This window comes from Zonotrichia leucophrys, chromosome 12, assembly GCF_028769735.1.
Source record: "Zonotrichia leucophrys gambelii isolate GWCS_2022_RI chromosome 12, RI_Zleu_2.0, whole genome shotgun sequence".
NCBI classification, from domain to species: Eukaryota; Metazoa; Chordata; class Aves; order Passeriformes; family Passerellidae; genus Zonotrichia; species Zonotrichia leucophrys.
Window position 1 is genome coordinate 8,724,813 of NC_088182.1, and position 15,680 is coordinate 8,740,492.

The window sequence follows — 15,680 nt, forward strand, 5'->3', positions numbered from 1 at the left end:
ATTTCCCATCACAACAAGACAGCATACTGAACAGGATTATTTCAAAAGCAAAATACTAAGAAGGGCTCTGTTTTGCTCACGGAGCAGCTGAAAAGCACATCATCTTTCCTTCAACATCAAGGCAAAATCCTGAGAAGGAAAAATTCTATTTGCAATAAAATAATTGTAATTAGTTGAAACATCTGAGTTGTTCAAATTAGTGTAATCCCAAAAATATTTCAGTGCCACTGTTAGTTATACTTAATACCCCCAAGAACACATACAGGTGGTTTTATTGTCACAAAAAATAAGACAAAACAGTAAGTTAACCGTGTAGCACTTTGCACCTTTGTGCAACAGCCTCAAGGGACAGGGAAGCAGAGCCTCTGCCTCCTTCAGGTGTGCTCCTCAACAGGAGCTTTCCCAAAGCAGTAATTCAAACAGTGAACAGACCATTTCTGTGGCATTAATTTCAGCCTCAACACATCCATTCAGAGCCTGCTTGTTAGAAGTACAAGTGTCATGGTCAAGGACACACTTTAAGAATATGTATCTGTCCTTGGTTACGTTCTCAGGCTGATTTTTGAAGGTCTTGCTTTGCACCTTTCCCAACCCTCCCAACGTCTCAATTTTGCAGTTATACCGAACAAATCAAGGCTCTGAGGAAAGTGTGGTATCTCTTAAATTCTCTGCCACAGCCCAGTGGATAAATGTTTTGGAGGCTCCCTCACAACTATCATCATCATTTTATTTTCACGCATGCCTTACAATGCACTCTGCTGAACAGCCACATCCTGATGCCCTTTGATCACACGTACAAAACCAGTTAAAACCAAGGATGAAACTCCAGGGGGGTCAGACAGGAAACACAAACCTGGAAATAATTTCCTAAGCATCACCCAAGAGTGATCATCCTAAGAGAATCAAGGTTTGGGAGGGTTTTTTTGTAGCCTAGCTAGTTTCAGTGACTTTTACCACATGGATGGAGTTCCACTGTGGCATCACTATGGCTACTTGAAGACATTTGCCACAAGGCTTACACCAAAGGCCAGGACCTCCTTCTGACTTGTTTCTGTTACCATATGCAGTCAGCACACAAAAAACCCCACATAACTTATCTGCAATGTTATCTCAGCCTGAGCGTGCAGATGCAGCCCAGTGACATACACAGATTTCATACTGGGCCAGACACACACACACGAAGAAAAGCACATTATTTCTAAAGATCTCTCCTATTCCCAACATACACAGTAAGGGTAATTGTTTAAACTAGCTTTTGGTTTCCTTAACGTAGTCATTTACAAAAACAACTGGTCAATTTCATATTTTTATTTATAAACAGGCATGGAAACATGTTTGAAAGATCCACGTGACCTGTCGCAGCAAATCAAAGGTAACAAAGCATAACCTAGGGAAGAACAGTGAAATTCACCAAAGTCTTTCCTAAATTGCCTAAAATGAAAAGCTGCAGTTTTTACAAACAGTATTCAATTCAATGAGATTATGTGGCCCTGTCATTGTGTATGCTTCCCCCATCTCCACATCATTAAATATTAAGCAGATATAAGCACCCAGGATCTTGTCTTCCACAAGGCCCAAGTACTGTCCTACCTATGACAGTGATCAGGAACCAGTACCTCTAAATTAACATTTTTCATTGATGGAGACAATATTACAACAGAAACCTAAATAAGACATAGCCATGGATGACTGTCACTGTTAAACAATGAAGGAAAGAATCATTTCCCTGACCCTCCAGAGGGATCCTCACCTGCTGTCACAGAGAACATGGCACTGCTCCTGGGAAGCCACAAGGGGGGAACAGCTTGGGTTTTCAGAGAGGAAGCAAACCAGCATTACTGACAGTGGCACTTGCACAAAGGGCTCCACTACAAGAAGTGACAGTGCCCAGCCTTGTTAATTTAATTTTCTCTCTGACTAAGATAGAAAGATGATAAGCAGAAACATGAAGCAAAGGAACCACCCTTCTGCTTTGGACAGCCTCGCTATGGAAAGCTGCATTTAAATAGCTGTATGGCACCATTAAATTTCTACATTTTTATCTAAAAACCTTTAACTTCACAGGATCCCTCCAGCTGCAGCTGCAACATTCAAAAATATAATTCTACACTTCTTTCCCTGAAGGCAGTATTTCAAACCCCAAATCTAGGTAAACTGATCACAAAATAGCAAAACTGCACCCAAAGACATTAGAATTTCTGGTGGAGTGGGTTTTTTGATTGGTTTTGTTAGTTGGGGGTTTTTTTGTGTTTTGGGTTCCTTTTTTTTTAAGGAAGATATTAAATACAAAGACATTGCACATTTTTAAGAATTACATCCAACTATCTGACATTTTTCTCATGTGGAGTTTAATTTTAAAATACATTTCACAAGAAAGTCTAACTTCTTTCATATTTAGATGTTTGAAAATATTGCTGACTTGGTTGCAGGGCAAAAAATCACTTGTAATTTCCATAAATCTGTGCTCATATTTGAACATTTCCCTAAATTCAATTCAGTCACTACCAGCGTCCACACCTTTACCCTTCACCTTTCATCTATTATTCTTTATGCCCTAAACAGAACTTCTGTCTCATGAGTAAAAACATCCAAACCCAGACACTGACGGCAAACTGGTTTTCAATTCAACCTGACTGTCCATTTCACTCTCGTCCTCTCGCACATTCCATGTCCTGTTTGTCTATTTTCATGAGCTTAAGATATGTTTCACTTTATGAAGTTCCCAGCCTAAAAGCGCTGCAAAAATAGCTGGTGTCTCAATGCTTCCTTAAAAAAAAACAATTATTTGTTCCATAGCATAATTCCTTCCTGCTTCTCTGAAACTGTTAACCAGGGAGTAGCTGTTAAGAGCACACTGCATCCACAAGGTGACATCCAGTAATTGGTCTAAAAGAGGATCCTCTATCAATAAAAGTCAGAAACCTTTACGTTATAGGTCAAGGGCACAAGACCTTCAATCGAGGGCACTGAAAGTTCAGGGAAATCACGCCTTTTCTCACCTTTCCCTCCCCTTTAAGCTACTTTCTAATAATGAGAAAGTATTCAGTCCAAAAATTTCTGGGTGTGCCAAGCACCACCATTCACTGGCATTTTAAATAACTTCTCACACTGAGGCTCGATTACAAACACTCTGCATAGCCTAAAACACACAGTACAATTCTGACAGAATCAAAATTTCAGTATCACAAATGGCATTTCATTGTCCAGCTCAGGCTAAGTATCTTTTCCATCTTCGAGGCTGGCAGTATAAACAGCAATATACAAGTGGCTTAGAATTTTAATATGTTGCTAAATAACGAAAGTTATTTCAGTGCTTTATAACAGCCACTTTAAATACACAACAGCGGCAATAAACCACCCCGGTTTCTGCGAAAAAATCCCAACCACACTCGTCCACAACGATTTAAAGACAGAAATGTAAAGATAAGTACAGAAGAGGTTGCACAATAACACATGATCTTCCCTATCACATGCTTGGCAGCGCGCTCGCTGCCCGGCGATACCCGGTCAGACCCCGGGGCACTCCGGCCGCCCGGGGCAGCGCCGGACACCCCCGGCACGGGGCTCCGGCCCAACAGCCGGGGCCATCCGGGGCTCCCGGAGCCCGGCCGGAGCCCACGGGGAGCGGCGGCAGCGGGAGCCGGCGGAGCCTCGCCCCCATTCAATCCCCGCTCGCTGCCCGCCCTGCCCAGCGGCGGCGGCCGCGGCACCGGGCACGGCGGGGAGGCGGCCCCGGGCTGGAGCCCCCGGCAGGACCCGCGCTCCCGGCGCCCCCTCCGCGACAGCCCCGCACTTACGCTCGAAGTCGGAGTCGGACTCGTCGTCGCCGCGGTCGGGCTCCTCGTCGCCGTTGGACTCGGTCTGCATGGGCTCCCCGTCGAAGCTGACCACCCTGCGGCCACCGCCCGCCTCCTGGTCGCGGGCATCCCGCAGGCGGGCGAAGTACTCGGCGGCGAAGCCCAGCAGGTCGGACGGCCGGTGCCGCAGCACCTCCACCGTGTAGCCCTGCAGCAGCTCGGTGAGGCCCGGCGGGATCTCGATGCTCATGGTGCCGGACACCCGGGAGGCCGCCTCGCCTCCCTGTTTCCCACCCTCCCTCCGTCCGTCCGCCCTTCCCCGCGTCCGCGGCCGGCGGTGGCGGTGACGGTGGCGGTGGCGGTGCGGGCTCAGGGCCTCCCAGACGGGCGCGGACCGACTCCCGCCGCTCCGGTCACACGAGCCGCGGGGCGCGGAGGGGAGGGACGGGACGGGGCGGGAGCGGCCCCGAGGCGCAGGCGCGGAGCGGGCGCGGGAGCGGGCGCGGGGCTGCGGCCGCGCGTGCGCGGGGGCGGGGGGGCTCATGCGTCACGGCGGGGCATGGCGGGGCCGGGGCGGGAGCGGGGAGCGGGCACCGTGCACCGGGAGCGGGCACCGGGCACGGGGAGCGGGGGAGAGTCGGCAGGAACGGGACGGGGTCACTGCGTGCGTGCCTGGATGGTTCCGCTGTCTGGAAAACTGATGGGCGCCCGCCGCTCTGCGCCCGCCGCAGTCGTTAAACCCCGGTCACGGCGGGTTGGGCCGGCTGCGAGCGGTATTGGGAAAGCTCCGGGCCACAGCTGGCGGCGGCGTGTAGGGAGGGCGCAGGTCAGGCGGGTGCCTCCCGGCCGTCGCTGCTGCGTCTTTATTTTTCTCTGATTTCACATCAGTGCCCCCGTACGCTCATTCCTTGTCAGAATCACGGAACAATTAGGCTGGAAAAGACCTCTGAGATCAGTGAGTTCAGCTTTGACCAAACACCGCCGTGTCTAGACCATGACACCGAGTGCCTCATCCAGCCCTTAATCCTTAACCACGGCCAGGGACGGTGACTCCATCCCTAGGCAGCCTGTTCGGATATCTAGTCACCCTTTCTGTGAAAGAATTCCACCTAATGTCCAGCCTAAACCTCCCCGGCACAGCTTGAGGCCACATCCTCTTGTCCCTTTGGCTGCACTCTCAGCTGTGTCTGGAGAGCAATAAGGTCCCCATCGAGCTTCCTTTTGTCCACGCTAAACACCCCCAGCTCCCTCAGCTTCTCCTCACCAGATTTGTGTTCCAGACCCTTCCTCAGTGCCGGTCCCTTCTCTGGGTCACTCCAGCACCTCAATGTCCTTCCTGAACTGAGGGGCCCAGAACCAGACACGGCTGTCAAAAATTCAAAGCCACTTGTATATTGCCTCACCAGTGCCAGAGACAGAGGTTCTCCTTCCTCACAGAGCATGTGAGGGTGTTCCAAAGCTCCCACAGCAGCAGGAGAATGAGGGGTTTTTTACCTTGGTTGGATTCAATCGAACTTCCATCCAGTTCTTGGTTGGAGTTAGATTTAGGACCTATGACCCCCAGGTTCTTGTCAGAATTATGTCATTAGAGAACAGTTAAGCCAGTACAAGGTCTTCAGACCTTTTGGTAAACACAGAATAGAGCCATGATATAGTCTGAAAGGGTGGCAATAGTATGGATCTGATAATAATAAAGAGTTACAGATAAGAATTGCAGACATAAAGGTCACCTAGTTCCAAATCCTCTGCCGTGGTCAGCAGCACCTTCCACTAGACCAGGTTGCTCCAAGCCCCATCCAACCTGGCCCTGAGCAGTTCCAGGCATGGGGCATCCACAGATCTGTGTCAGTGCCTCATCACCCACATCACTGCTGATATACACGAGCTTTGGACATACCCACTGAAATGCCCTTAACTGTGCTTTATTCAGATTTTTGCTTGTGCTTGTTGTACAGAACCTGTTATCTGTGTGTACAAGGGAGGTTTGGCAGATGCCCAGGGCTGCGTGGAGCGGAGCCATCGGCCCTTAAGGTTTGACGTTGCTGGGAAGCTCCTTGTGGGACAAAACAGACCTGTGCAAACATGACTCGAGGAGAATACGGATGTTGGCTTAGTGACTCCGCTGCGTGTTGTCACTGTACATATTTTTATTTTATTCCTCTTTTGTTTCAACAATAAAACAGCAGAAATCAACTCGTTCTCAAAATATAAAATTTCACTTAGAAGCCCAGAATTGGCTGAGGCAGCGTGCTGTGTGTTTTGGTTTTGTTTGCTCGTGTGCCAAAGAGTCCCCTCGCTCATCCAGATGGTTCTCACTGCACTCCCAGAGAAAGGCAGCCTGTGCATCCCTGCTGCAGGAGCATGGCAGTGCCAGAGCACCACATCCAGGGCTTTTCCTGGTGGTGCTCACTGAGGGAGGCCACTTGGAAATCTCATGGCACATAAAGGTGTTCTTTGTAATGCAGCTCCCATATTTTCATACACGGTAAGACTACATTGTTCATCCATACAAAGTGAAAAATTTTTCAAAAAGCACAGAAGGTAGATTTGCCACATCTCAGCAGTTTATCCAAAGATTTTGTATGAAGTTGTTGCTCTTAATTTCTGCTACTCTACTGCCTTTTTCAAAAGATAATTGATACTGATTTTTCGTTTGCCATTCCTACCATTATTATCTGTCTGATGGTCTCAAACATTACAAGAGCTCATCTCACTGCTCAATATATGTGCTTTAGCTATTGACACAACTGGTATAGAGAAAGATTCTGATCAATGAGAAAACTATGGTTAGTCCCCCCAAAAAATTAAGATTTCTAACAAGATCTTCCCTTTGCTGATTGAGTGCTGAAGATATTGCTGGTGATGAAGAGGTAAAAATGAAATTTTAAAAATTCTGTAAAAATAGTAAAACAAAATATCAGTAAAAAGCAAGAAGGTTCAAAGGAAGAAAGGGAAAGTCTAATTCCAGGGGAGTACGCTTATTTTTCTTTCCCACTTTTTTGCACAACAGCTTTACAATTGCCTTCTTTTGGCATTAGTCAGCTCTTGTATTAACTTTTAATGTTTGTTGATAATTTTGTGTCATTTGTGTCTGTGAATATTAATCTAGTTATTTATTTGAAAGAAAAGTGTTACCAGTAAATATTGTTAAGGCTCTGAAGGGCTACATTGTATTGGCCTTCTGATATTTATATGTCCACACACAGCTAATCAGCTTCAGGGGAAAGTAAAGAGCACAGCTCTGTTTATTCTCTTCCTGAAGGTCAACGGACAAAATCAAAAGCATCCAAGGTCACACAAAGTGCATTTTCAAGTTGATTTACGCCACAGTTTATCCTGTTTCTTTATATACCTTTTTTTCTTTTTGGTAAGCATCAGAACTGAAGGCACAAATATGCAAGAAGCTTGTCGGCAATGAAGTTAATTGTTACAGTGCCTGCTGTGCATTCAGAGAGCACATCATCTGCTTTCTTTCTCCCTGAATTTGCATAACTTTTTAAATTATTACTATAATAAGCATTCACATTAAAAAGAATGTTAGAAAATAAATTAGAAGATGCACTTGCAGCCTTAATTTGATCCCCTCTATAATAACATTTTTAATTCAGGCAGCATGACCAATGTAATTTCTTTCCTCTGGCTTCATGGCTTCATGTTCAGCAGCCAGTATGGAGTTAGATAAGACTTGTGTAGCTGATGAAGCTGGTCCCCACAGCATTCCTATAAAAAAAATATATATCTTTCAGTATATAGTTCTCCTAATAATTTCTTAGTGGCTAAAAGCTATTCCCATATATACTACGTGCCTGTGCTCCCAAATGGTGAAGTCTCTCTTCCCTTTACTCTGCCTGTTCTACCCAGACTTTGTGACTTTGATGTGTCATTAGTGAAACTGTTGTGGAGCTCCAGTGCTTGTCCTGCTCAGGCAGGAGCTGCAAAGTTGCCAGCAGAAAAAGCAAAATGGTCTGTGTAGTCTTGCACTGGGGAAAAATAATCAGATTAAACTTCCCGACTGGCTCCTTAAAAAGTAAAATAAATCCTTTTATAACAAGTAATAATTCACTTCTCATAAACCTGTCAGCACCAGCCAGAGCTCAGACACTACATAAACATATGTACATCTTGGATTAATTACACTTTCCTTCAAATTCCATACAAGGATCATGCAAGAAAACACTAAATATTCTGATGACAGTTTTTAGTGAACACAGCCTCACGTTTTCCACATCCCCCTGGTGCTGAAGCCAGCAACCAAGGTTTGTCCCAGCAGCAAGTTCCAGAAGTTAAATACCTGTTAGATAAAGCAGCACTTCTTTTTCTAAGATCTGGAGCACTCTTCCCAGATTTACCAAATTCCTCCTACTCCTGGTATTGCAGGATTTGGCAAATTATGTTTCTGCCTGTGTTTTATTTGCTAGTTTGTAATTTTATAAACCTCGATCTTACCTCAGCCCTCTCAAAATTAAGGTCTGACAGTCCTGCTGGTCTCTCCTCCAAAAGCAGCTCCTTCCCCAGGATGACATGAAATGCTCCTTTCTGAGGCTACTCAGCTTCTCTGTGCCTTTCATGAGCTCTGTGTGCAGTTCTGGTCTCCACAGGCCAAAATGTGGGCTCACCCTGGTTTTACATAGCAGGAAAATGGCTCTGTCTGCTTTGTTCTCCGACACTTTTCCTTAGATTTTTTGGCTGCCACATCATTATGAACTGAATTTATCCAGTCTTCATTTTAAGATATAAAGAGATGAAAAAACTCCCATTTCCCTTGCTCTGTTGCTCCCATAGCTGACCACCCCCATTGTAAAAAACATGCTGAGTTATGCAATTTAAGTTTTCTATGTTTAACATTCAAATGTTTTTCTACCCACTACTCTCTCCAGTTGCTGCAAATGTGCATAAACATCATGTAACTTTGTGCATAATGTACACAAACCTTCTGAGTTTGCATTTTACCAGGAGTAAAAGTAACAAACTAAAGTGATCCTGCCCTTAAAAACCAGGATGTGGAGACCCTTGAACACCATGTGCTAGATGAAACTGCTGCTCCTGCCTCTCTGTGGTTCCTTCTCAGGAAAGTGCTAAACCTCAGAAACCAAACTTAGGTGCTCTAAGGAGTAGGTTTGCTTGTGACAGTAAGCAAGATTTAGTCTGTATTTTGTTAGCCTTTAGAGTGAATAGCTTGAGTACTCTATACTTCAGCAAATCATGTGGGACTATCAATAGTGCAAAGACAGGAGAAAAAAAATCAACTTTTTTTTTTTCAATAAATACATATAAATACTTGTGTCAACTTGAAATTTTTTACCTTGACACTACCTTTAGTCCATTAAAAATATTTTGGATAATTTTAAGAAAGATACCTTGCTGCATTTGTTGATAAATGTCAGAGTATCAAGTTGGGAGAAACATCTGTATAAATGTTCAGATTTTCATTGGTATATTTTAGTTTATGAACACAGAAAGCACTGATTCTGTTGGTAACAATTACAAATTTCAGGCAGTATAAAACACCAGCCTTGAAATACCTGATTTTGTAAATCATTTGACCTAGATGTTACCTAGATGTAAAAAGAAATCCCTCTGACTATCAAGTCAGACTTGTGATGTAAAATGGCACGTGTTTGAATCTAGATAAAAGTAGTACCTGTGACATAAGCCGTGTGGGATGACCATGTTGTTTAAACTACCCTGAGCAGCACTGAATAGCAGATGTAGAGTTTATGGTTGCCACGTCAGAGCAGCCCTGAGCAACAGCCCTGCTGTGCAAACAGGGGATATTCAAATAAGGACTTGGCTAAGCCCTTGCTTCTCTTGCATACAAAGTGGTAGCTGTACCCATTTTGGTTGTACTTTCGTTTCTGGCCCCAGCACTGCAAAGATTACATTAAGACCTCCTCCACAGAGGCTGGTGTGAGTTCTGGGCAGGGGGAACTGCTGGGAACAGACCTTTGTGTGCGCCCTGTTGTAGCCAGTCCCCCACTGGGCAGCCCTGATCCTGCTGGAGGATACAGACATCACTGCTAAATAAAGATAGAAGGTTTTCAGATTGCTCTGTTTTAAGAGAAGAAAGAAAATTAACCTCCCTGTGACTTGTTCAAAGACTAATCTGAATCCAGACTATCAATTGCTGTCTGTGTTTTCCAGCAGAACCTGTTCAAACACAAACTGGTTGATGTTGAGGGGTTTGTCATAAAAAGAGCTCTGAAATTTATTTGCTCCTTAAACCTTTGCTTGAAAGTCTGGAATAGTCTTCTGCTGTATGTACAAACTTGTCCCCTCCCCATCTTCTCACATTATAACCTGACACAGTTCAGGTTATGAGCATTTCTGTGCTAGTCCCAACCTGCCACTACCCAGACATTTATGGCTTTGTCACTGTTGCTACAGCTCTTGTTTTCACATCTTCTGTTGTCCCCTTTGTAGACTGAATGTCATTAACCATTTATCACACTTGGCATTTGCCCATTTGTCATGTATCTTCACCAGATGCTTGTAAAATAACAATTTCCTTTCCCCTCATCTCCAAGTTGTACTCTATATCCACAATCTATCCCTCACCCCAGGTTGCTTATCTCCCCTGGGGGACACCTTGAGCCTCCTTCCAGATCTGTCTCTCCTCTTGCAGCACCTGATCTCCCACTGAGACAGGAGCCACAGCTCCTTTGCTCTTTGGCCATGTTTTCTGGTGTCCAGCAGAAGCCATTGACACATTTCACTGTTCCCAGTGTTGGTGTCCTGCCCTTTGGTGTTCACAGACCCATCCCAGGCACAGAAGTGCTGTACACAAACATTGGGCAATATTATGATGAAGGGCTCATTTTTTAGGTCAGTATGGGGTGTTAAGTAATCCCAAGTGCTGAAATTGCAGTATTAAATTTAAGTTACAACAGTAAAAATTAGCTTTATCCACCAAATCCCCAAATTTTTATATTTGCCTCTGAAAACCCTTTTGTTGGCCTCATTACAGCTGTTAGCACTCATTTTAATTAAACTCATAGTGCAGTATGAAGATGAGTTAACCAGTTTTCAGAGAAAATCAGTAAGCAGTTCCTAATCTGTTTTACTGTCATTGTTCACATCCTGTGCTTTGGTGTGTGCATTATGAAAATGCTGGTAGAGAATTCTGTATCTCAGGGGAGGATAATGGAGATATGAAACTTCTCACTTCTAGGCTGGTTTTCCAATTCAGTTTAGGTTCTTAAGTTTTATGCAAGTATTTGATGTTTGACTGCAGCTTGGATGTCTTCATTCAAGGAAATAGGAGGTCTTATCATCCAAGGCAGAGGATTATAAGGCCACCTTACCATGTCCAGATCCCTCTTTGTCAGTCTCAGCAACAAATGATTGCTTGTAGAGCTGAAAAATGCTTGCTGCCTTCCACTATGACTTAAATCATGCTGCATATGAAACTAACTGAATGGGTGTTCTGTGTAAAGTGCAGCTCCTGAGGGGGTTTTGGCTTTAATTCCAAGGCTATCATCCCAGAAGAGTTGCATTAGGAAAAGAGGTAAAGAAGAATTTTAGGTTTTAGAGAATGCAGCAGCACTGCCTTTTGTTGCAGTTGCTTTGAAGTGTCTCTCCATTGACATCTAGTGTCCGTGCAGGAAGGTCTTTAGATTCCTCACAGCAGTGTTGACAATATTTATCTATAATTTTTTAAAGAGTTTTTCCCTGTGTAGTTATTAAGAGCTCTTATTGATCATACCAGGTCAGCCAGTATGTGATGGTGCAAACACTGCAATCTCCCCCCTCCCGACAGTGACATCAGAGACATCCCTGTATGTCTATGTTCTGAATGGCTCCAGGAGCCCTTTTCAGTGCTTTGCAGTGCAAAATATTATCCCTTTTTAATTTTTTCTGTAAATATCTGCAAAATATTTTAAATCTGTATCCCTTTCCTCAGAGCATGCAAGCAATTGGGAAGCAATGAATATTCAATACAGATTTTATGAAGTATTGTACTTTGTAGTCAGGCATTATTCTAATTATATTTAATTAAAGAAGAGTCTTTTCAATGATAGAAATCTCTTTTCTACACTCTATTTTTTCACTGAAAGTCACTTAATAAAGAGGTGTCTTTATTCCTCAAATGGTGAGAGTTATTTTCATATTTATTTATTTATACTGTAGAAATCCCAAGTTTTTACAAAAGCATTTGTTATTCTGTTTTGGCAAAATCTTGAACAACGGCAGTGAGCAATTAATCATGTCATTGCTGTACACTTTGCTCTGTGAGCAGCTCTTCCTTTGCAGTGCTTCCTCCTGCTCCTCCAGTCAGCCTGAAGTGCTTCTGTTGGGCTGTGCCAGAGTCACAGCCACACCATGCTTGGTCCTAGACTGATGTGAAGTCCTCCCCTACTCTGAAAACACCCTCTACATCCATACTTGGATCATCTGCATTGTTACCTGCTCACAAAGGCAGTTATTCCAAATAAATTATATTATGAAAGCTTGACAAGATATATTATCCTATTATTTGTGTTGCAGCTTCAGGAAAAGACAACTGGATCAAGGATGCACAGCAGACACAGCTTCTGTCCATGATGGACTCTGTGTATCCAGGGGTTCCATCATTTCTTGGAAGTGTTTTTGTGATTCATCCCTTTCCAGCCTTTCCTCAATGTCTCATAAGCCCTAGGTGAGCTCTCTCTTGAACTGGTGATACCTGACATGGTAGGGTCCTGTCCTTGCTGGCTGGTGGAAGTTACTAGTGTGAAAATAATAGATCTTTGCCTTGGAACAGCAGGAAACCTGCTGGAAAAGAGCTAGAACAGCCTTGAAATTATCCTTTGAAAGTCAGAGGAGAGTGAAGCAGTATTTTCCACCGTTTCTGGAAAAGGAGCAGTCATCAGTTTCTATGGATGGTCACATATTTTTCCTCTTTCTCCTTTCAGTGTTCTGTTATTTAAAAATTCTCATTCCATTAACTGTCAGAGAGTCTGTGTTGAAAGAACCTGCTGAATCAATGCATCCAGAATAAGAATGACAGCATCATTAAGATGTATCCTGCTTGGATTATTCATAATTTAACTATAAAGCAAAACATGTGATCATGAGTAATAAAGGAATGTGACATAAATTATTTCATTCAGAGCAGTGCATTAATGCAGGCACTGGCAAAGCTGCTGCAACAGCAGCTGGAGCCTTTAATTGCAACTGCTTTAATTGGGGTTACAGATAGGTGTTAACACCTGGTTTTGCCATGATCCTTTGGCCACCCCAGCTTTTCATCCCCGATAGGACTTGGTGCTTCCAGCAGCCCCACATTTCCCTCCATGGCGTCAACGGAAGGAGGCAGGAGCCAAGAGCATTGTGTTGCTATGGCAACGCATCCCACTTCCCTGGGGATGCTGTTGCCTCGGCGACACCGGGCGGGCAATGCTGGTGGATGAAATGGCCTTGGAGCAGCTGCCATGGAGAGCAGGACAAGCCATGGAGAGCAGGACAGGCCATGGAGAGTAGGACAGAGCCTGGAGAGCAGGACAGAGCCTGGAGAGCAGGACAAGCCATGGAGAGCAGGACAGGCCGTGGAGAGCAGGACAGAGCCTGGAGAGCAGGACAGGCCATAGAGAGCAGGACAGAGCCTGGAGAACAGGACAGGCTGTGGAGAGCAGGACAGGCCCTGGAGAGCAGGACAGGCCATGGAGAGCAGGACAGGCTCTGGAGAAACAGGACAGGCTATAGAGAGGAGGACAGGCCATGGAGAGCAGGACAGAGCCTGGAGAGCAGGACAGGCGCTGGAGAGCAGGACAGGGCCTGGAGAGCAGGACAGGCCATGGAGAGCAGGACAGGCTCTGGAGAGCAGGACAGGCCATGGAGAGCAGGACAGGCGCTGGAGAGCAGGACAGGCGCTGGAGAGCAGGACAGAGCCTGGAGAGCAGGACAGGCCATGGAGAGCAGGACAGGCCATGGAGAGCAGGACAGAGCCTGGAGAGCAGGACAGAGCCTGGAGACCAGGACAGAGCCTGGAGAGCAGGACAGCCCCAGTTCAGGGAGCATGGGAGCCCAGAGGTTCCTGGCTGCTGCTGTAGGACCCTGCATCCACAGCAGGCTCTGGGCAGAGAGGCTGGCTCCTGTGTGTGCTCCTTCAGGTGCTGAGACAAAGCTACAGCCACAAAGCCACAAGGAGCTTCCCATCATCAGCTGGTGTGTTAAAATAAGATGGATGGCAGGAAAGGCAGTGTCATTGGGAGGGTTCTGCTGAGGGCAGGAAATGCCCAGTGCCACTGTCCTTGCACCTGCAGACATATCACAACAGCAGAAGTCATTGTTGCACAACCCATCTGTGAATGGAGGTGAACTTGTACATTGATTTTAGGATGGTCCAGTGCTGCTTTTCACTGTGTCACCTCCAGTACCCAGCACCAGGTAGGCAGAGGATTAAAGATCAATTTACATAGGCAAATGCCTTTGTTAATGCTGTGAGCACAGAGCCTCCCTCCTGTGTGCCTGCAGGCACTCCAGGCATCAGTCCCAAGCCACAGGAAAGCAGTGACAGGATCTCAGGAGCCCCCAGAGGTTTGTCACAAGAGAGGTATTTGATAACTGCACAAAACCTTCTGTGGGCTTCACTGGAGCCTCTGTGTAGCTGCCAGGAAGAAGAGGAGGTTCATAGCCCAGTGCATGGACTCCAGTTATGGACACCAGTCATCCAGAGCTCTTGGAGAGCTATTTGAGAAGCAGGGAGATGATAAAGGACAGACAAAATTGCACAAGAGAGGTAAATTCCTTCTAATTTGTCTGTTCATACAAGAGTCTATTCTCCCTTCATGCTGTTGCATTAAGGAGCCTCTTGCCTACTGTAATTAGCCCTTGAATAAACACCATGTCTGCAACACAAGCCTCTTGTCCTGATTTTGTGAGTTAACAGTGTTTTGCTTGCTTTTTAAACCTTACACTAATTATTGCAGAAGAGCAGAGGCTGCTCCAGGGAGTCTGGTGTTACTTTTTGCCTGTGGAAGTATTACCAAATGCTGCAGAACTGTGCTCAGTGGTGTTAACACACCTGGCTTTAAGCAGATATTGTTTGTACTTGAAGCTACACCCTACTACTTGCTCTATCCTTGTATTTCTGTATTTTTTACTCTCTCTGAGCCATTCTGTGTGCATTTTCCACACAACATTAACGCTCTTTCTTCTCACAATCAGAGCTGTGGTTAATTGTGTTTACAAAGGATTCCTGAACTGTGGGAAATATTCCTCAGAATGTGCAGTTTTGCATCATTTAGCCTTGAAAGGATGCTGCTTCCCCTGACCTCTTGTTGGTTTTTTCTCAATGACTCTGGTAATTACATCAGTAGCCTTGGGAGTCACATTTTCCTTTCACATCTAGGAAAGATCCAACCTTTCCTTACCCTTTCTCAGTGGAATCACATGTCCAGCCCCTCCTGTTTTCTGTGCCTCAACCACACCAGCTCTTTTTCTGGCTTCTTGTTTCACCCTTGTCCCAAATAAACTCTGCCACTTTCCTGGGTCATCATTTCCACCACTCTGTATTTCTATGAAATTCTCAGTCTTTCTTCTCCTCTCCTGCATCAAACACATTTCTTATCTCCTCCTTTGACTTCCTTTACAGCCAATCTTCGGTCAGGTCTGTCAGCATTTGTTCTGACAGCACTATCCCCAGAACTCTAGCAGCATTTTGACACCACATCAAACAGATGTGTCAGTGTTTTTCTCACACCTCCCCACCACAGCTGGGCAGAAACATCTGCAAAGAGGGTTTGGGGCACAAAGACCAGCATGGTGCCACATGCTCCCTCCTGTTCAGAGGATTTATCTGCCGTGTTTTACTTATGCTTAAAATCAAACTGCCTTGAGAAAGGGCTTTTTTTGCTTCAGCACACTGAGAAAGTGAAAAATGGCAGCCAGGAGTGCCCCTCAGAC

General features: G+C 45.2%; 1 protein-coding gene across 1 annotated transcript in view; it reads right to left on the bottom strand.

The window, feature by feature from the left end:
- Positions 1 to 4,271, bottom strand: part of PRKAR2A (protein kinase cAMP-dependent type II regulatory subunit alpha) — a 56,262-nt gene extending 51,991 nt beyond the window's left edge. The window contains exon 1 of the mRNA XM_064723984.1: positions 3,798 to 4,271. Coding sequence (XP_064580054.1) covers positions 3,798 to 4,047 — 250 coding nt within the window. The 5' untranslated portion in view covers positions 4,048 to 4,271. The remainder of the gene's footprint in view (positions 1 to 3,797) is intronic.
- Between the last annotated feature and the right edge of the window lie 11,409 nt (positions 4,272 to 15,680).